The sequence below is a fragment of the Helicoverpa zea genome, chromosome 31, assembly GCF_022581195.2.
Source record: "Helicoverpa zea isolate HzStark_Cry1AcR chromosome 31, ilHelZeax1.1, whole genome shotgun sequence".
Lineage (NCBI taxonomy): Eukaryota > Metazoa > Arthropoda > Insecta > Lepidoptera > Noctuidae > Helicoverpa > Helicoverpa zea.
Genome location: NC_061482.1, coordinates 3,041,594 through 3,064,211, shown reverse-complemented (window position 1 = coordinate 3,064,211; position 22,618 = coordinate 3,041,594). Strand labels below are relative to the sequence as shown.

At 37.6% G+C, this 22,618-nt stretch overlaps 3 protein-coding genes across 7 annotated transcripts in view; 2 read left to right on the top strand and 1 right to left on the bottom strand.

Annotated features, from left to right (window-relative positions):
- The window catches only part of LOC124645196, a 33,910-nt gene extending 29,078 nt beyond the window's left edge, over nucleotides 1–4,832 (bottom strand). For 2 of the 5 annotated variants that reach the window (XM_047184964.1, XM_047184965.1), the window contains exons 1-2: nucleotides 4,552–4,832; nucleotides 4,301–4,450 (exon numbers count right to left, since the gene is read on the bottom strand). In XM_047184964.1, the coding sequence (XP_047040920.1) occupies nucleotides 4,301–4,450; nucleotides 4,552–4,662 (261 nt within the window). In that variant the 5' untranslated portion in view covers nucleotides 4,663–4,832. The remainder of the gene's footprint in view (nucleotides 1–4,300; nucleotides 4,451–4,551) is intronic. The other 3 variants (XM_047184966.1, XM_047184967.1, XM_047184968.1) reach the window with 3 other exon arrangements.
- A 7,298-nt stretch (nucleotides 4,833–12,130) lies between these two features.
- On the top strand, nucleotides 12,131–15,374 carry LOC124645377. Its single transcript, XM_047185180.1, has 6 exons — nucleotides 12,131–12,198; nucleotides 13,137–13,274; nucleotides 13,761–13,909; nucleotides 14,170–14,279; nucleotides 14,545–14,708; nucleotides 15,278–15,374. Exons 1-6 carry the CDS (start codon nucleotides 12,131–12,133, stop codon nucleotides 15,372–15,374), a joined length of 726 nt encoding a protein of 241 aa, XP_047041136.1.
- A 1,604-nt stretch (nucleotides 15,375–16,978) lies between these two features.
- LOC124645150 lies at nucleotides 16,979–22,618 on the top strand. The gene is made up of 7 exons (XM_047184909.1): nucleotides 16,979–17,711; nucleotides 17,788–17,919; nucleotides 18,358–18,621; nucleotides 18,820–19,185; nucleotides 19,509–20,871; nucleotides 21,247–21,530; nucleotides 22,563–22,618. The coding sequence occupies exons 1-7, from the start codon at nucleotides 16,979–16,981 to the stop codon at nucleotides 22,616–22,618; spliced, it is 3,198 nt and encodes a 1,065-aa protein (XP_047040865.1).

Genomic DNA, 22,618 nt, shown 5'->3' with positions numbered 1-22,618 from the left:
CACTTAAAATTATTGACAACAAAAAATACGCTATTGGACTACTATTAGACATGACCAAAGCTTATGATAAAGTACAATTTGATATATTATTAAATAAACTCTACAACATAGGTATCCGTGGAAAAAGTTATGACTGGTTTACATCATATTTAAAAAACAGAGAACAAGTCGTTGAAATCGAACACTACAATACACAAACACAACACATAGAACTAATTAGATCACAAAACATACCCGTAAACGCCTCCATACCGCAGGGAAGTGTTATAGGCTGCCTACTGTTCTTAATCTACATTAATGATCTCCCTAACTACATAAACGAAACAAGCGTATTATTTGCCGACGACATCTCTATTTTAACATCATGCAACAATAACCAAAATTTAAACCAAACCCTAACATCTATACTTGACACTACAACATATTGGATGAGCGAACACAACCTTGAAATTAACTTTAATAAAACAAAAATAATTCCTTTCCACCCGCGACAAAAAACCCCCATAAATATTAATTTTGAATACAAAGGATCGAAATTAGAAATAGTCAATAAATTCACCCTTTTAGGCCTAGACATAGATAGACACATAGACTGGAAACCACACATACAGAAAATAAAAACTAAGCTATCTAAATTTACATATGCCCTCAGAGAAATAAAGAAAACAACAGACCTCAAAACAGCAATAGTAACATACTATGCGTACGCATTCGCTTGGCTTAAATATGGAGTAATATTGTGGGGTAACAGTACAGACGCACCTTCACTATTTACAATACAGAAGAAACTTATAAGAATATTAACCAACATTGAAGACACCGACTCATGTAAACCACATTTCAAAAAACTAAACATCTTAACACTACCCTGCCTCTATATATTTGAAATTTGCAAATTTGTAAGGAAGCACCCACAATTCTACAGTAAAAGAGCAGACATCCAAACAAAACACAAACTTAGACATGGAAATAGACTCAATCTACCAACCTCACGATTAAATATGCATTCCTCTAGTGCGTTTGTTACGTCCATTAAAATCTACAATAAATTACCAGAATACATAAAAAACACTGAATCAAATAATATATTTACCAATAAACTAAAACGATTTCTCTTAGATAAAAGCTACTACACAATTGACGAATATTTCAAAGATAAATACAACTAGGGAAACTAGGATAACTGGAATAAACAAGCAGTACTTAATATATCAATTTATTTACCTTACTCACCGTGCAATACCTTTAATTAAATTCTTACTATTGAGTCATAAATAAAAAAATAAAAAAAATAACTACAGCTAATTTATAAATAAATATAAATAAATAAAATAATTAATAACGATTAATACATAATATAGAATATTTATAATATAAATTAATAATATATAAATAAACGAATATAAATTTAATAAATAATAAATAAGTAAAATGTAAATAAATCTACACAGAAATAATACCTACTCAAATATCTAAATATAATAAGATTTTCTACATTTAATTCAATATTATTATGTTTAAAAAGCGCTCTTCGTCCTCTCCTCTAAAAACTAACTTTGCTGTGCCCGACAGGGTCCATAATTGTTTCTTTTAATTTTACCCACCAGCCTGTACACATTATGGAATGCAATAAAGTCATTGAGTCATTGAGTCATTGAGTTCCTTTTGAATAAAAATAAAATAAAATAAATCAGGTAGTATAACTATAATTTACGGTTAATATGATATTCATACAAAAAGGCTGTAATGACAGAATATAAATGTTAATCGTCACAGTTAAGGAAAAAATGCCCTGAATCGGCAAAAGTAATTCAGATTCTTAATACATATCCATATTATAATAAAATAAATTCATCCTTCACACATGCTTGATGACATGAGTAAAATGAATATACACAAGAAATACGAGTAGTAGCGAGTGTTCATTATAGACATCCAGGGCATTGGAAACAACGTTAAGTAAAAAATATTGATCTTCCTAGTATTCCTGTAACGCTTCCATTGTTAGTTTTTAATATAATATTGAAGGTCAGAAAGTCTTAGAACTATATGAATGTTCCATCATTTTTGCCATGACTCATTATTTATTTAAAATAATACTATTTTAATTGAAATGGCAACTATTGCAAAAGCAATATTTTGTTTTTCCCTTTGATGGTAAAACAATTTACGGTTGCAACACTGCAGAATTATTTACTGTTTTGAAATGAACGCTAACAAATCATAAGTAAACTAAAAATATTTTCAACTGTGTAATCGTTTTATGGCAAATCTTTACACGGTAGGCATTCAACAACTTAAAAAAGTTAATCTAAGATACATGCTAAGTTACAGGTACATGAATTTGTAACTAAACTTTGTGATGTCTTTAAGGGTATGATACAATATGTATGCAATAACACTCAAATATAGAAAGATAAATAGTCTTTAGTAGAATCCCGGACGCAAAGTCAAGCTAGATAATTAAGGCATCACCATCAGACTTTTCATCGTCTGCCTGCAAGGCATTGGCCTCCTCAAACAGAGAAGGATTGAGCTTTAATCAGCACACCTACTCAATGCGGGTTGATGATTTCACATTTTAGTCTAGGTCTCTATGATATGTCTTCTAGATCTCTATGAAATGAATTTGGAATAAAGCATGTATTGTCTAATGAAACTGGGCTATGATTCACCAAATCCAAGAACACATTTTGAAAAATCAGAATTAAGATCAACTTTCTTTCTAGTTGTTAGGCCCATTTTTTGAATGTATATCGTTCAAAAAGTATATTAAATGCCAATCGGCTATTGTATATATTAGGTACATTTATACAGTTACACTTCTGCAATTAAAAGAATTATAGTTATATACTTACATTATAATTTAAATGGTTTGCTTAATTCTTATGTTCTGTGATGGCGAACCATCATCATCTCAATTATTTACACTGACTATTATGATGATGGCAGTTTGATCATTACTTTAACTTTTATTTTTTTACTAGAATAATCTATAAGCTGAAACGGTGACAGCAAGTTATGACCTATCTATCTAAAAATAGTCATCACGGTCATCAGTAGCCAAGTCAGTCTGACAAACGAGGAGATTATCTGGGTAAGGAGGTAAAATACTAGTCCGGTTTGACTGGATACTGAGCCCAAAACAGTTGGAAAAACGCTAGGCTGATGATGATGATAAAAAAATATATCGAAGTCATATTGAATTTTGAATAAGTATTGAACTAATAATTTCTGCGGGCTTTATGACCAGCTATATGTTACCAGTCAACGAAACATGACACTTTATGTAAGATTTAAATAATATTAATGTTATATATTTAAGTATGTTTAAGTTTTTATATAAATATGTGGTATTGTAAGTCATGGTGGCCTAATGGGTAAAGAACCAACCTCTCGAGTATGAAGGTGTGGGTTAGTTCATCTTTTGTATGTACTTTCTAAGTATATCTTGGACACCAATGGCTGATAAAAAGGTGAAGGAAAACATCTAAACATAGTCTGAAATCACCAACCCGCATTGAGCAAACATGGTAATTAATGCTCAATCCTTCTCCTAGTGAGAGGAGGCCTGTGCCAAGCAGTGGGACTATAAAAAGGCTGTAACAGTAACATGTATTGATTTGGGCCTTGATGCCTGAAGTAAATGGACAAGAAATAACAATCCCCTAAAGTAAAAAAGATGTGGGACATTTTCTTGACAAGGAAAAAGCTTTGACTATAAATCAAAGATTCAAATACTGTATAAGTACTTCAAAACTAACTTGATGAATTAACTATGTTTGTGTCAAAATAGCATATGTTTGTAGTTTCGTTGAAATTATACAATTTTTGTGGTTCAATGTGACTAGCCTGTTGAATTTTATGGGAATTCTATAGGCTACAGACAATTATTATGTAGCATGAAGGAAAAAGATGGATTATTTAAATATGTTATGTTATGTAGAACATAAGATATTCTATCAAAAGTAAGAGCTAACCGTCAAATGTAAGAATTCTTTCACATTATGATATAAGCAATCTGAACTGCTGGTTGCACAAATTGCCTTTTAGTATTTTCCAATAAATGTCATGGGATTTGAAAGATTAACAGGATAAAGGTTCTCATGTGTCCAGATGTCTACAAACAATAAACACTTGAGTAACCAGGTCAAGTAAAATGGTAACAAAAACATGTCTAGCATAGAAATCAATATCTTTATAAGAAATGGGAGATTTTGTAAACATATTCACTGGTACTTTTTAGTAATTCGCTACGTGACGGCCGTTTAAGTATATACTAAAGACAGTTTCCACTCACCTGCTCACATTGGTCCAGGTCGATGGTGCCCTTGAGCCGGCGACAGTTTCTATCGGCATAGTAATCTAGGAAATATTGCCCAGGCAGTTCACCCGACTGGCGCAGTGCAAACCATCTCCTTCGCCAACGCTGAATAAGCAAAAAAACACACTACACAAATTCGTCAAGTATCTGCGTTGAAAAGCCATCAAACATGCTCAATTTTATAAAAAAAATTGAGCAATTTTGTTTATTCCTAGCAATTCACTTACTCTGTCAACAAAGGTAAAATGCCAAGCTAAAGTTGAGCTCACCGTTCGCCAAATACGCCTGTTCGGTGGAGATTTTGTTAACCACCCTTCAAAAACTATATTCTTCGACATGTTATCAACAGTGACAGCTTTACAATTAAAAATAAGTTACATATTTAACTGTGTTTTGCTACTGTGAGGCTGAATAAGTAACATTCACAAGCTATAAACGTTCACCTCGCCACTGCCACCAATATTTTTCTATTTTTTCCGTATTCAGTCCAGAACAAAATGTTGCAAGCATTAGCAACCACAGATACTAATCGGTGAATTAACAATCGCCTAAAATTGACCACAGAGAATGTGACTTCTTAATGAGAAGTAAATAATAATTTATTTGTTTTAAACGTGAAAGTTAAAATATGTGGACAATTTAAGAATAATAGTTTGGAGTAAGGTAAGAAAACTACCGTTAACTATTTGTTTGAATGAGTAGAATATAATGTTTTTTATTAAAATGCTCTAAAAGATTTTGTTTTTAGTTCGTATTGACCAAACATTTAAAATAATAAATGTTAACAGATTTTCATGTTTCTTACACGGATTTTTAAAAAAGTTTCAAATAGGCATGATGACAGTAATCAAAAATCATTAAAATAATATATTTATTAAATTAAACTTGAAGCTTGGAATATAAAACGCGCATTGTTTTCTTTATTAATAATGTGATTAATATGTATTTTTATAAAATAAAATTACGAAATAAGGCAATCCGCCATGATATCTTGAACACCAATCAGAGCTCGTGACGTCATCTCTGAAAACAACTCGCGCGAAAGTGCGCGAACGTCACATTTCGTTATTGTGAACTTCCATTGCAATCTTTGTTTTTAATTAATTGTTTATAACACGAGTTATGGAGCCCGGATTTATTAAGGCAAACAGCGCTAATTTGCCTAGAATGGATATCATAATGCTGGGAGAGTTTTTGAAAATCAAATAAAGATTTTTGTTCAGCTGAATTTAGAAATGTTAAAACTTCCATGTAAGTATACTAGTTTAATTAAAAAAACTTCCATTTAAGTGTATTAGTTTAATTAAAAAAACTTCTATGTTAGAATATTAGTTTAATTAAAAACAATTTTAGTTATAAATAATTCCTTAAATAAACACATACATATAAATACATGATATGAATAAAATGCGTAATATAACAGCAATGAGAGATGAAACCTAACCTCGAAATAGTTATTTACATTATAAACTATGCTAGAATCTAGAGAACTATGTAATAACTTACATCAAAGTGATCTTCACAAAAATAAAGTTGTACCCTGGGCAATATTGCTTTTGAATCTCGCCTTGCAAGTTTAAGCCACTTGTTTCGTATTTTTTTATTGTGAGGAACGTACACAAATAACTTATCAGGAGTTGTTTTGAGATGTGTTCTTACACTGGGGGACCCCACAACACCTATGCACTTTCGAATTCATATTTAATAACACAAAAAACTTAATTATTGCACGAGCGTTGTTTACTTGCGTCTTGTAATTTCAGTCGTGACGTCACAAGTGACGACATGACACTGACAAGCGTTTTCGCGCCGGATTCAAAGTGGACAGAGAAAAATGCAATTATTTGATAAAAAAACTTCGCATTTTCTTAAAATTAATAATTTTTCATATAAAATAGACGTATACCTACATCATACAAAGGAATTTAAAAAGAAGATGGATCACAATCCATACAAAATTGCCCCACGTCCTATAACAATGTGACGTATCTCAAAAAAAAGATAAAAATATTAAAAAAAATATGGCATACTCTCTAATTTATTTTTTTTACACCTTCATATGAAAAAAATGCTTTAAAAATTGTTCAGGCGCTGTTATGAAAACATCGTTCATAGGACTATTTATGGACTATTTTACTAAATTATTTTTTTTGTTTGATAGGGTATACCTCACAGGTGGTCCCATAATCGTCAGGTCAGGATCTGATGATGGGAACCCTGAGAAATCCAGGGCAACTTTTGAAAGTTGTAGCCATGCGCAGGATAAAAACTTGACTATAAGGTGTATGTCTTATAACACTATGCAACAGTGAAGATTTGGAGCTGACCTGATGATGGAGACGAAAGAAGGTCGAGGGAACTCGACAACCGAATATGTAAACTACTTCGTGTTAGGGCTTATATTGTTTGTATTGAATAGACCTTTGCAACAGTGAAGGTTTGGAGCTGACCCGATGATGGAGACCAGAGAAGGTCGAGGGAACTCGACAATAAAATATGTGAACTACCTCAGAAGTCGGTGTCTAATGGACGTACCTAAGTTTATTTTCCCACCGACTTCTAGGCCAATGCTCCTAAGAATAGTTTTTTTTTTACTTTTCAGTGATTTTGGGAGTCGGTTTTATTTTATTGTAAAAAGTTTTTTTTTGGATTTTCAGTGACAAGCACAATTGTCACTATCCGCATAAGTGGAAAGTTCTCATCAATACGAATAATATAAGCGCAAACACGAGGTAGTTCACATATTCAGCTGTCAAGTTCCCTCGCCCTTATCTGGTCTCCATCATCAAATCAGCTTCAAACCTTCACTGTTGCAAAGGTCTATTCAATACAAACAATATAAGCACAAACAGGAGGTAGTTTACATATTCGGTTGTCGAGTTCCCTCGACCTTCTTTCGTCTCCATCATCAGGTCAGCTCCAAATCTATACTGTTGCATAGTGTTATAAGACATACACCTTATAGTCAAGTTTTTATCCTGCGCATGGCTACAACTTTCAAAAGTTGCCCTGGATTTCTCAGGGTTTCCATCATCAGATCCTGACCTGACGATTATGGGACCACCTGTGAGGTATACCCTATCAAACAAAAAAATAATTTAGTAAAATAGTCCATAAATAGTCCTATGAACGATGTTTTCATAACGGCGCCTGAACAATTTTTAAAGCATTTTTTTCATATGAAGGTGTAAAAAAAATAAATTAGAGAGTATGCCATATTTTTTTAAAGATTTTTATCTTTTTTTTGAGATACGTCACATTGTTATAGGACGTGGGGCAATTTTGATCCATCTTCTTTGTCATCATGCCTATTGTGTTTATAAATAAAAAGTTATATCAAGATTGTTTACTTTTAGTGGCGAATGCTTCAACTGGTAGCGGGAAATTCAAATATAAAATGTTTTATTTGGTGTTTTCCCTAAGTTAACATTTGGCATGAGGCGTGATCTTATCGATCATAGTAATAGTATACCTAAAAACATTTTTTTAATGTCCTTGTTTCGGAGTAAAACCAGGTACGTGTATACCACAGTATCTCCCAGATGTGTCGCGAACCGCAAAGAGACACAGGTCGACGTGACTTTTTCGGGAATCGATAAAAAAATGGTGGAATTGAGGCGACGATTGCACGACGGCCTCGATTGCAGTCTGCAGTAAGCTACTGCAATTAATACCTCTTTGGTTTCTCTTCAAAACTTGGACTAATCACACCCCAAATGTGGTTCAACTGTGTGGTTCAACAAAGGTGGTAGCTCAACTTGTTGGATTTGCCGGCAGACGGTAGGACAAAAGTACAGGATTACCGGTACATGGCACGAACTAACTTCACATACTTCCCAGTCACACAATTCTCTGTCATACCCCACCATAACAATACCCAAGGCAACCTATCATACGCTTTCGAAAAACACCTTTTGTATTTGCAAACGCCACATGCAACAGCACGTGCATATTCTACTCTCACTCTAACTACATGCTGTTGGATAATGCTGTAAATTCATTAGCAGTTAGGGTCCGTTCAGACAGACCGGTTCGGAGAGAAGAGAAGAGAGAAGAGCAAATTCTTAACACGTTGAAAATCGAGTACTTAGTATTTGTAGTAAGGTTTATTTTTGGATGTGCAATTTGTCATTAAGAATGCTCGAAGGCGCTCGGTGTGAAATAATAAGAGGAGCCGACCGGCTCCGATCGCGTACTTTTTCTTGAGGTTTGGCTCCGATTGTATGCTCTTTTATGGTCGCGCAGCCGATCGGCTCTCCTCTGTGTGAAAAGAAAAATGCGCGCCGATGCTCTCCGAGCTGGTCTGTTTGAACGGACCCTTAGGGTGAGTCTACACGTCTACATGTAGCTGGAGCAAGTTAACATGCGCAAGTGACAACTGACAAGAGCAGGCGGGTGGGTATTTTGCTTTGGTATATGCGCGAGTCGCTAGGACCGCGCGTTTTTAAAATACTGGAACCTGCGCATGTGATACAAAATGCGCAAGCTATTTGCAGCGTGTAGATGCACCCTTAAGCCGACCCCAACATAGTTGGGAAAAAAGGCTCGGAGGATGGAGATACACCCTTAAGGAATCAAGCCACGGTCATAAGTCATCCGGCACACTGCATAACTGACGACAGTAGCCAGTGTCTGCTTATACACTCAATTACTCAATATTATGACAGGATCTAATGAGCCATACGTAAAAAAGTCGACGATGAAGGTAGTTGGGGGGGCTTTGTTTATCGGTAGTTGTCTATAGCTCCCCGAATCTTGATTTGTTATTGTAATATGGAAACAGTTTTGACACTAAGTTAGAGTCAAAGGCCTCGTTGCAACAGTGCATGGTGTCAGGGTCAATTACAAGGTCGAGCTTGAAGAGCTTTGTGAATATCTAGAAATTAGTAAAGCAGCCCAGAGCCTAATAGGCTATCCCTCTCGTTAACTTAATTGCGTTTGTTTTCGCAGTCCTAACTATGTGATAAAATATAGCTAGAGTTACCCAAATCTAATTAAAAATTAATCCAAATGATTAAGTTAATTATTACATAATTTTTGGCGGAACCTAACACTAATTAACATCATGAATTAATTGTGGGCTAGCATCTATTAGTATACCACTTTTAAAGCGTCTCGAATTTTTATAACAAGAAATTAACATTGCAATGAGATGAAAAAGTTAAAAAATAAGTCAAGTGTAGCTCACCCGGAGCCAACCCTCGTCGAAGGGGCTTTTAAATGTCATCCAGCCCTCCTTAATAATTCTTGATTGTGCCATTTTAAACCAGTATTTTTGAACAGACACGAAAAAAAGTCTACATTTTTCACATGCAAAGTCAAGTTCACCGCGCAAAATTGTAGTCGGTGCCCGGAACTACCTGCCTCTGCAAGGAATATTTGTCAACTGTGTTTATTTACTTTTCAAGGCCAAGTTCAAGTGTTGCCAGTGTAATTTCAGCAACAAGTTAAAATGTTTCATTCTCTCTGGTAGCCGTAATCGACTAAAAAGTCACGCACAGTGCACAGTCGACTAAAAACTCGACTGTGGACCTCTATGCATATTCAGAAGTGTAAAATTATGAATGCCAGTAAAACAGCAGGTAATGTAAGTCTGAAATCATCATCGAGTTAAAATGAATACAAAGTTACCACTAGTTACCTGAATATTGACAAATTTTAATAAACATAATTTACTGAGTCCAACTGGAGCCTGCAAGAAAAGATATGGGAATAAAACCAGTTATAAAGTATTTATTATATCTGACTGTCAAAAAATGCTTTTTGAAACTGTTAATTTTATAATATTCGTATTTCTAGTATTATTGTTGAAGGAAAGTAAGGTTGCGTCCTAAGTGAGCGATCTCTATGAGAACGTGCTCGATGAGGATATTTGTATGCACCTAAAGGCACTGAAACTTCTGAACCGATTTGAAAAATTCTTTCACTGTTAGAAAGTTACACTCTTCCCGAGTAATATTAGATCTGAGAATTCAAAACTTCTTTTGCGATCTCTTCAGAACTGGCTGAAAGGACTGGCATGTATTTCGGCTCTTAATGAATCATTTAATAATGAACATTATCTTCCTCACCATGTTTTTTTTTCTCATGCATGATAATGCGGGTTCAAGTCAATGCAGTAAAATAATAGAATAAGAACAAAATTAACTAGAGTCGTCAGGTTGTTTGGTAAACAATAATATTTTTTTTTGGCAAAAAATCTCTTTCTGCCGCATTTGGGTAAAAATGAAGCTTTTAGTGTTTGGGTGGGTGTAGGTAAAATCTAGAAGTCTCTAGTACTGTATATCAGTCTACCTAGTAGTAGGTACTTAACATTATTTGTATTATTGTCACGGTCCCACTACAAAGTTATTATTTTGAAATTTTTGTAGGTATTTGCTTATTTATTTTATTGTAACAGCTCATTTCGAATGTTAATTAAAATAATTACAGCCTTACTACAAAAAGTTAAACATCTGTTGAACACTTGTCCAAAAAAATGGCTTCAAAATGGACCATAAGTCAACATCATAATCTGTCATTTTTTAGATAAGTGTTCAACAGACGTTTAAAAGTTTTTCTGGTACGACGGTTAGAGATTGTCATAAAATCGACTATTTAGGACTCTTTTCCTTCTACTGCACTAGACATTATAGCAACACTGGTCTCGCTGAAATCAATACTGCATTCGAAGTATTCAGGCATATGTTTACGAAACGTCATCTGAACGTAAACAGTATGAACCCTAGGGTTTATTAAACGTTCTTTGGAGATGGAATGACAGATACAACATACGATTAACGATATAGTGCACTTTGATAAGTCAGATTTACTTTAAGGGCCCATTTTCTGTCTTCTATATGTACTTGACAATATACTATGTTAAACTAATGACGTGAATTACCCCTTCCACTCCAAAATTCTTAGGCCCAGCGCACACCGCCCGAAGCGCGTTGGAGCGCATTTGAAGACAACAATTTAAACCTTAACTACCTTGACGATAGGTCTACGGAAAAAATCTCGTCTTAAGAATTAAATTTGTTATTCTGCCTAATTTGATGCAGACTACATTTTTATAGTGCATTATACTAATAGGTAGGTACAAACCTTATATTTATATATTTGGTATATTTTGGGTATATTTTCGAAATTCGCGGTCTTTTCCGTGTTTAGTTACTGAGTCGTGACCGTCTTTTTCTTTTAAAAGCTTTTTTAAATCTATTGCTAACTCTTTCTTTGTCAACAAGATAAAAAGTGACGGCAATACATTTAATGAAGCTTTAACTTTAATGGAGCTTTGTGCAGCTGACGGTTTATCTGCCATACAGACATTTGTGTGTCTTAGAAAAAGTGCGTCATCTTATCTGTGTTGCAGTGAGCGCCATGTAACGGTGTACTTTTTGAGGGGAGATGTGATTCTTGTTTTGCTTACTAGGGATAAGAATTTGACATTACTTCTATCGGGCCAATGAAAAATTATATCTCTTTGAATTATTAATCGTCTGAAATATAGAATACTGGGAATGGTGGTCAATCCCTTAGTTGATCTGCATACCACGTTCATATAATGCTAATAATACATCCGTATCTATCTCGTATTTGGTGAAAGACACAATTCTTTATTACAATAAAATTGCTTAGGTGCCTTCAAAAACACCACATGCAAATATTATATGCAGAACCTACCTCTAAAATAATTTATTCATGTTAGCAACACATTTATGATTACTGTCATCACAACTGTCAGTTTCGTTTTGGCAATAAATTCAAATGCACAAAACCATGATTTGAAACCAATTTTGAAATTAAAATTCCAAGTAGATAGCCATGGAAGTTCAGCATCCAAAAAATCCTCCAAGTAATGTTGCGAAATTTACTGGATACGATTCTGGAAAGTAATTATTGTTTTGCCAATTATCATGCTTACAAAAGAACAACAAAATACTGGTAAGACTCAGCTGTATCAGATTGGAAGCTGAGCTCAACATATTTGGGAAAAGAGACGACCCACTGACCAAGACTTGGGAGATATGATATCATCTCCCACCAGTTTCTTATTTTTAACAAAAAGTATCATAGACTTTTCATAAAGAAGACGGTTTGTAGTCATGGGTATCTAAAACTCCGTAGTCTGAAATGCAGGACTCACCTATCTACATTAAGTAGGTAAATAGGTAGATCTACATAAGTAGATAGGTGAGTCATTGTAGTCAGAGTATGAATGTAGCTGATTCTAGCAGTTCCCACGGTTCCCGCAGCCCGAGGGAAATACCTTAATCGGATAAAAAGTAGCATAGGTATGTCCTGTTTCGGGCTCCCAATTGGCGGACAGAGTTATTTTCTCATTTGCAATATTAGACGAAGTAACAATTATAGTAATCGGTGATATTAGTAAGGATAAAACCAGAACTTAAGGTTATTTTCAGACACATTTGATATTTATGAAATTTTCAGTTATTTTTCATGAGCCCGGTCATAGGTACTCACTGGGTATGCAATGTGATCCTTGTTGTACAGTTATGTTATGTTAGGCACACATTCGTCCACTATCTTACCATCAAATCGAAACAGATGCAGAAGCACCTAATGGACGCTTCTGTTTTAAGTATGAAGTTCTTCATCAACGGTTGTGTGAAAAATTGAGGAATTCTTAAGTAGTAGGTATGGTTAACGGTGGCTTGTGCTGGTAGCTCGTCTTTGTTAACTAGTTTCCTTCTTCCTAACTTCAGGGTGTTCCGAGATTCCTCACGCTGCTCCGCTTCTGAGGATTCCGAAGAAACAATAATTTATACAATATTAACTTACTTATATAGTAATATTTATTTACTTACAGTTATGCCCTTGCCGATGTTTCTCGCACCTTCACCAATGATGAATGTATGTCCAGTTGTCGTGCTCCCTTCTTAACACAGCACAGTATTGCAAAATACCTGGTACCATTAACCAAGGAACTCCAAGAAGTACCACTGAGGTCTTTATACTTATTTTAAATACAACCATAACTCATATTCCATCTTTTCAAAACTGATAGCAGCAGCTAATACTAAACTACTTTATACACCTATAATGAGCTATATAGATTAGATTTTGCTTGGAACATCGTCATTTCGAAGGAGCAACTGTAAGCACACGTTATCTACATGGATTTCATCTCAATCGGTTCAACAATTTAAGCGCGAAAGCGTGTCAAACAAATGAACGTGCTTGCATTTGTGACCTTGAATCTATTAAATTCAATTATGTACTAGTACACTCCTTTTTTAACGACGTCAAAATCATCAGACGTGCGCTGTGGGTTAGCAGCGGTGAGGGAGTGTCAGACACTTGCTGACTAAAAACCGTCGTGTTCCGTCGTAGGCGTTTTATGTACTAGGGCCGCGGTAACTCTTTCGAACTATCCCGAAGCCCCGTACTAGTACTCTCCTCTAAGTTTAATAAATATCATTTATGCGTACAGGCCAACAATAAGTGAACTACCTGATGCAGTGATAGAACATGTTGTGCAACGAGACAAAGCCTTCTGGGTGGATAAACCAGGGCTCAATGACTATACTATACACGATGCCTATTATAATTACGGCATGGTAACCAAAGTTGTGAAACCAAGTAAGAATTTTCTTCTGTAAAAAAATTGAGACATTTATTTGGACAATAAAAAAACTAATAAGAGAGTAGGTATGTAATGTAAGGGAGCACCTCACATCGTCCTGCCCCAATTGGCGGCCTCACGTACCCTAATAGGCGACTTGACAAGCTCTGACGACTGTCTGGCGTTATGACCACCACAGAGCAACTTTTTTGCCGGTCAAATGTTCAATAGAAATTAAAGAATTGATATATGTATAAGAAAATGTGAATTTTCACAGCGCATCAGGACGTGTTTCCTCGTTCGTACCAGTATGACCTGGACTGCGTTAAATACAGGCGCAGCCATGCCTGTGACGGACTTAAACAAGACGGCAGCGAAGAGAGTAAGGTAAGAAAATCTTACCTATTATGCATTATGTTACCCTTCGCTGCATGTAATAGTCCTTAACGCTTCGATCGATCCCGTATGAAAAATTAAAAAAAACAGTTTAGCGAAGGCTATAATTACCGAAGCTCATATGACTTTGAGACAATGTCCACACATTATCTAAGTAGGTACCTACTTACGTCATGCAAGGTTAATCAATATCAGCGTGCAACAAAAGAGCCTTTGTAAGCCTGTCTAACTAAACACCCTTAATGCATTTTTTCAGAAACCCCTGAGTGCCCATTGTCGTGACTGTCGTAATTTAAACATACCGGCCTTGACCGCCTTCCAATTGGCGTGGGCAACGGATCCAGGACAAAAACGTTGGAGGAATTATCCCGATCTCACAGAAACATTGACAGCGCAAGAAATGCGAAATTCTATGAAAGAGTAAGTCTTGTAAAATCAACTAGCAACCAACTATACTTTTTATCAATTAGTCACAAACTAAGAAATGATTTACAGAATTTTCCGTTTGTTCATGATATGTGATAAAAATATGTAATTCTTAAAAAGTCTACAGGTTGGTTTCTATGTATGATCTAATAGAAACCGAGCCAGCTACGACTGAGATTAACCGGCAAAAATTTCGTTGTTTCATCCCTCATATCTTCTTTTAGAACTGGCTGAAAAACAAAGTGCTGAACTGAATTATGTACTCCTCTTATGTACTCTCTTATGTATTCTTCTTATGTACTCCTCTTATGCTGTCTCTTATGTACTCCCTTATGTACTCTCTTATGTACTCCACTTATGTACTCGGTATGGGCTAAATTCCGGAAACTACGGAACCTTACACTGAGCGTGGCCCGACACGCTATTGGCCGGTTTTTTTCTTCGTATGGGTTTAAATTGCAGTTAGAGGGCGCCGTAGAAATTTCGCCGAGGGCGCTCTGGTAGAGTTAAAAAAGGCACTGGCCCTAACTGAAATAACTTAATTTTTATAAATCCATTTTCAGAGTTGGCCGACCGTTTCGAAATGAAGCTTGTAACTGGTACTACAAGAACTACCCTCCGGTTAAATACGATTGCATTATTCGTAAATTTTCTAAATAATATTTTTAAGATAACTAATATTGCTTCATACATATACACATAGTAAAAAGGTTATCTACTAAGAATAAAGATTTTAATTAAGTCCTCTCTTTACTTGAATACCTTGTTTCCCCATATAATAGAAATGTTCTTTACCAGTTGTTCCTCAAGGTTCCAACTGCGTCCCGAGATAACTACTCTCGACAATATCAGTAGCTTTGGAGTGCAAGCCTAACTGACAGAGTTACTCATCATCCTCCGAGCCAGATATAACCGGATTCAGATGAGTACCAGTGATCTACAAGGAGTGACTGCCTATCTGACCACCTCAACCCAGTTACCCGGGCAACCCAACACCCCTTAGAGTTAGACTGGTGTCAGACTTACTGGCTTCTGACTACCCATAACGACTGCCAAGGATGTTCAATGACAGCCAGAACCTGCAGTTTGTATGTATGACAGAGTTACTCTAACGTGTAAAATGTTTATGAAGGATTGCAACTATTAAGCAATTTGTGCCTCTATGGTCATCTCTAGACTACATTTCATAGATCAGTTGAATCGTTCCTGATTTTTTTTTGTATGTAAACACAAAACTATATTAGACTTGTAGTCGCTGTAGAAAAACAAGACCCGTAATCAGTCTATACAATTTTCCTCTTTTAGATAAGAAATAGATTACAAATTACATTAGTTCCATGAACTACTCAAGTGTTTTTCTTACGGCATACTACTCGTTTCCTGCGGTTTCTCCCGAAGAAACTACGTACTACTTTGCTTAAGTGGATAAGAAGTCACCTAAAATTTTCTTTTTCAGATAAAGCTAATTCCATGCCAGATCTCAGCTAAATCGGTTAAGCCTGGTTAAGCCAAAAGCAAGTGTGTGGTTCAAACAGTGGGTTCAAACCATGATAGTTGCTTTTGCTATTCGCTAATAGATGGCGCTATGAGGAATAAATAAATATTCTACTTCGTGATGGTGCAATTCAAAAAGGTTGTTGCACGTCCACGTCATCAGGGCTTGACCAATTAAGATGTGATTTAAAGAAATGTAGTAGCCTGGATACGTTTATACTAAAAATTGCATACTATGTAAAAGTGCATTTTTTGTTTACTTCCAAAATATATATTTAAATATACGGTTCTTTTACGTTCTATTCTACCTAAATGATTTAAAAAGTTACCCAAAAAAAATTACACGTTCTAGGTATCTTCCCTTTATCTCTTATTTCTGAAGATTACTGTAGGTGTCTGAAGCAATAGGTATATTACGATCCGTTCCGACCGTTCTTATTTAGTACATTGGGCATATGTATTTCACAAATATTAAAACATAATATCATAATCTTATAAAACTATATTAGCATGATACCGTACCTTTATCACTATAAATATTTGTTTTTGTGTTTGTCCCCATCTCTATGGTCTATAGAAATACCTCTGTGCTCCTAGCGTAAAGCAAAAAATCTATCAAAAACACTGTCAAAAAAGAGGCTGTCCACTTGAGGTGTCAGGTATTTTCCTTCTTCTTTTGTTTGTACAAAATGTCAAAATTCTAAAATATGTTTGAACACTTTTGAAAAAATATAAAACATAAAAAATCCCATCCCCTTACATAACTTACGATGGCGAAGCAGGATGATGGCCTCTTCCTCCTGGAAGTACTCATCGACAAAGTACTATTTGTGAAAAGTCCCTGCTTCTCTGACAAGGACTTTAGAACATGTGTTACCATAGAAGCACAATCAGTAGAACCACTTGAAATATGTGACGATGATCCCGGAGCGTGCTCAGCCAAAAGTGGAGGGCCTTTTGTTAAGACGTTCAATAGTGGAAAGTCTTGTTTATTTTCGCTTCAAGAAGCAGACATCCAAAAAGCAATGAGTAACTTCCCTATAAAAGTAACAGTATACAAGTCACTTCCTTGCGGTTGCCTACCAACTAAAATTATTATGGGAGAAGCGACTATAGATATGACAAAGGAATTTGTACAATCGCGTAAGAAGTTTTTGGAAGACCCCACGAATGTTAGCTACGAAGCTTTGAAAGATTCATTTCGAATTGTCGGCCCTGACAGTGGAGAGACGGGTGAAATAGTTATGTTCCTACGCATTTCTTGCTTTGGTAAATTAATAATAACAAGATTCCAAGGTACAAGCGGCCCACCTAATCTAAGAGCTGGACAAGGTCCTTCTATAATCGATCGATCTTGCAATCCTCGAAGGGAGTTTCAAACCTTTCGAGATCCTTGTGTTTGTGGCGCTGCTCATGCGGCAGCGACCAGCGGAGCATCTGGTAGCATTGCTCCCTGCAAAACGCTTGGAGGATCAGCTGGTGGTTATGGAATCTGTCCTTTAGGTAAGACTGCTAAGTTGAAAAGAATCGAATTGACTTTAGTGTTGGTATAAGATGTTTCATACGTACGTCTTTTCAGCTCGAGACCCTTACAGTATTAAGCCATGTGAAGATCCAGATGATCCTTGCTTTTGTTCTGGACCAAAACCACCTCCAAAACAACCAATGGTTTGCAGAAATACGGATCCATATTGTTTGCATGTTCCCAAAGGTGAGAATAAAATTATGATGATATTTTAAATTATTGGATCAAAATTCTTTAACTTAAAACAAAATTTGATTCAATAATTCTCATAAATGTTAGCCCATTCCCCATAAGTAGGCCCCAGAATCTATTAAGGATAATATCTGGACGTGATGATTTAAAAGTATGTAAATTATACGGGTTTGCGATATCTGAATGCATGAGAATCCATTTGTTGATGGCCAGGTCCCAGTAAACAATTTGAAGAGATAGGATCGAATTTGGGTGGCAACGAACTAAAGATAAAAGTACCAGCCAGCGCAGCAATTATCAAGAAAATCAGTCAAACCCACTGTGCAATCCAACATCCATATTCGAAAACTCACAGCGATGGGCCCTGCGTACCACCCTGCGGAAAAAATCAAATAAGTATGGCAATACCGTCTGAGGCCATATGTTGTGAAGGTCTGCGGCCACAAGGCACGCAATTTACTTGCACCACAGAAGGATGTATCCAAACAGCCAGGCATGGCCAGCAAGCAGTGTATGCCCGGGGTGATTCCAAAAATGACGCACCTAATAAAGACGTCTTCGTACTAAAAATCGCTAAAACTGCAGTACAGGGTGATAAAAAGAGTAAAATAGAATTGGAACTCGTTACTCCTAAGGGGCCGGACAAGAAGCCACCAGTTCGCAAAGTTAATATGAGAATCGCAACCGAACCAGATTGTGAATGTTGTTCGCGAAGAATAAAAAAGTGTAAAGGAAAAAGGAGAAGATGACGATGCACTAGACTAAAACCGATCACACATCACCAACTTTTTATATTTTCCAAATTAATTATATCTCTGTGTAATATATCTGTATTATTTATCTTCTTCCAATTGCATTACGATATTCCCCCTGATAAATCACCAAATTGTGCAGATTGCTGCCCGCCGGGGAACAAGGTCATATTCCAAATGCCTTCGGACACCTGCGGTATGAACCACAAGCAACGAGCCCACTTTCACTTCACGTCTGACGGAGTGGGAGACGTTGCCCGAGACGACCCTGCCCAGCTCATGCCCACTACGGCAGAGGAATACACCGGAGTTGTGTACGACTTTCCAAATCAAGTGATCAAAATGCGTATTGGGAAAGTCATAGAGATGCCAGGACGAAAATCAAAACTGGAATACCAATTTATCACGCCCACCGGGACGCCAGAAAAAGTAGTACCCGTGATAGACACTCGCACTGCGCAATGTGTAGCCACCTGTCCAGATTGTTGTCCTTCAAAATCTTCCAAACGTAAACAATAACGTTTTAAATTTACGTTATGTAACAACCTAATGATTAAATGTTTACCCAAGTGAAGAGGTTTTGTTTTTCTTTGTCAAAGTAGCTCATAATATTCTATAAGCATCTATAATATTGATCTTGGTGGCTAAAAGATTGTTTCCTTAACTAATTGTTTACATGAATAAAATGTCGTCAACTCATCCTAGGTGCCCTGCCGAGCTTGCCGATTTATCAAGATTTGACGGAAGATCAAATAACGGACATTAAATCAAAAAACAAGGAAGTGACACTACTTCATGTAGAAGACCATTTTATCAATTTATTAAATACAGGATCATCGATACCATGCTCTGAAACAACGACAGTAGTCGATGAGTATCCACAGTCATTTCCAGAAAAACTAAAATTCTCAACTGAATCAATGCAAACTAAATTAGATAACTCTACAGCTTCACTGTGTACCATCAGGTCTAAGAGGCGCAGCGTTTCATTTTCAGACAAAATCGATTACGTATCAAAGTCTTACAGTCATTTCTCAAATTTCCGGAAAAAATACAACAGGGACGCATCAAAAAGTATATTTGGTAAAAAGGAAACTACGGTCTACATGACGCTGTTTAATGATTTCTGCCGTCGTCGAACCTCAGGAACACAAGCAACAGCTTCGGTAAATAAATGCTTACAAGCAAAACGCAGTAATGCATCTAGCTATAATCCTTACTGTACTTCCAACCCTAGTAATAATACCTCTAACTGCCAAAGTTTAACTACGCCAAATCAAGATAGTAGGCGACAGTCATACCAAAATAATTGTGAAAGATACTCTGATGTTTACTATTTCGGAAAAAAGAAGGAGGGGATGGGATCTAGAAGACGTACATCAAGCGTTTCTGCTCAAAATGACGGAATTAAGTTGAGTACGGCATCAGTTCAAGCTCAATCGCACAGTAGTGCTTCTGGTGCACAAACTAAGAAGACCTCGGGTGCAAGCACTAACGGAAGAATGGTTTCCATCAAGGAAAATCCATGTCCAGGTGCAATTCCCAACGCAAAGGGAGAGATGGTTGCGACTGTGTCCCATATAAGAATTGGACCAAAAGATCCATGTCCTGTGCACGGAAGAGAACCATGCCAAGGCCCCAGATGTATTGCTGCTGCAGCAGCCCTATCAGAAGAACAGGAACCTGTCAAGATTTCAACCGCAACAAATCCTCGACGCGGTGTTTTTGAATTAGTAATTCGTAGAATGAATGGAGCACCACTAGCAAGGAATGAACTTATGCTAGAATGGACACCGCCGCCAACTCGTCCATCTACCTGTGGATCGCCGTGTGCGACGCCTTGTATTGCCTTGAGCCCTGTCTGCCGACCTTCAAAATGTAAGATGGTAGTTTGCCGCCCCTCTCCGTGCAGGCCTGCTAGATGTTGTAAAAAACCATGTAAAAAGCCATGTGGAGAGCCTTGTCGACCCCCGCCTTGTAAGAGGTGTGGCAAATGTGGTAAATCATCATGTTGCGGCAAAACGTGTCGACCTTGCAAGCCTTGCAGGCCTTGTGTACCTGCATCACTATATAGGCCGTGCCCACGGCCTAAGTGTAAGCCTTGTTCACCACCACGTTGCAAGCCATGCCCACCTTCGACTTGTAGGCCATGCCCACCGTCGCCTTGCAAGCCGTGCCCACCGTCACCTTGTCGGCCTTGCCCACCATCGTCTTGCAGGCCTTGCCCACCATCGCCATGCAGGCCATGCCGATCTTCACCGTGCAGGCCACGCCGACCTTCCCCGTGCAGGCCATGCAGGCCGTGCCGATCCAAACCGTGCAGGCCATGCCGACCTAAACCGTGCAGGCCTTGCCGACCTTCACCATGCAGGCCTTGCCGACCTTCACCTTGCAGGCCTTGCCGACCTTCACCTTGCAGGCCTTGCCGTCCGTCCCCGCGATGCAGACCATGCCCTCCACGCCCACGGTGCAAGCCCTGCCCCCCGCCGTCATGTAGACCTCCATCTTGCACAGCACCATGTGGTCCACCAAATTGCTGTCATTCGTCGTGCGGGGTATCTTGTAGCAGTTCTCCCTGCACTTCTCCTTGCAAAAGTTCACCATGCTTACGACCTTGCCCCGTGGGATACAAGAGGCCTCGCAAGATACGCAGTCAACCTAAAATAAAGGCGCACCGCAAAATTATATCTCCCTGCTATAATCGCGCAAAAAATTGCCCGGTAGTGCGCTGTCGTAGCGTACCCGAGCCGTGTGTTGGGTGTTGCAGAGTGGCTCCCTGCCCGCCCAGGAAGTGCTATTCGGTGGCTCCGTGCAGGCCTCGCAAGTGCTACCCGACATACCTGTGCTCTCCACGTAAGTGCTGCCTGTCACCCTGCGCACCTCGCCGATGCTGCACACCCGTGCCCTGCGTGCCCAACAAGTGCTGCTCCAAATCCCGCTACAAACTTCCCTATTGTTGCAAGAGTAGCTGCTCAAACTGCTGTGGAAGCTAAAACTAAAGACCCGACCACTTATAAAATAGATTATACCATCACTTTAATAAACATATTTTATGAAGACATGGTGTTTCAAGTTGGGACCCTTTTTTATTTATCTGGTCATATAAGGAATATTAATTTTTGCAAATAAAGAATTGGCACGTTCGGCATGGCAAGCATGGCTTACTTTTGTGTATAATTTGTTTTTTGTTTACTTTTGCTTGCAAAACTTAGTATGGCACTATCATTGTTATTATGTCGTCGCATAAAAAAACAACTTCTTACATAACTGGTCTTGTAGTTTAGTTTTATGTGAGTGTAATATATCTGGCAAGAGCATATTGTTCCAAGTACATACGTCATGTCAACAAAGTCGCTGTTGAAATAAAGGTTTACATTCGTGCATTTCTTCATTTTATGCCAGAGAAGATGATTACTTGCACTAAGGTAACTTAGGTCCGGCGCCCACTTTCGGTCGGCATCGGTGAGGGTTTGCGCGTCTTACGGGGACTTTGTGCGGCTTCGGGCGCCTAAAAGCTGCCTCGGCAGTCGTAAGTACACCTAAGGACGCCGTAGCTGATTTTGGGTAGCCTCAGAATAGTTTGGGTGGCAGAAATGCCCCGAGACCGCCAAACGACGTCGTACGGCGCCCGAGCCTTACCGATACCGACCGCTATTGGGCGCCGAGCCTTAGTAAGCATTTTAGCAGGAGACTCCAACAGCGTGGTGGCGTATTATGGGTAGACCCTAGTAAAAGGATACAGTATTAATTTAATGAAAAACACGACCATCTGGTGATCAGGTCCGGAAATTACATCCTACAATATCACAAACTAACACGATGTTAACATGGAACCTCTTTATATGTATGAAATAAATAATTGACCTTTGTACCTTCTACGTTAAGGTGAATCTACGCTTGATGAGCCCAGCACGAGCGGAGCACAAGCCGAGCACAAATAA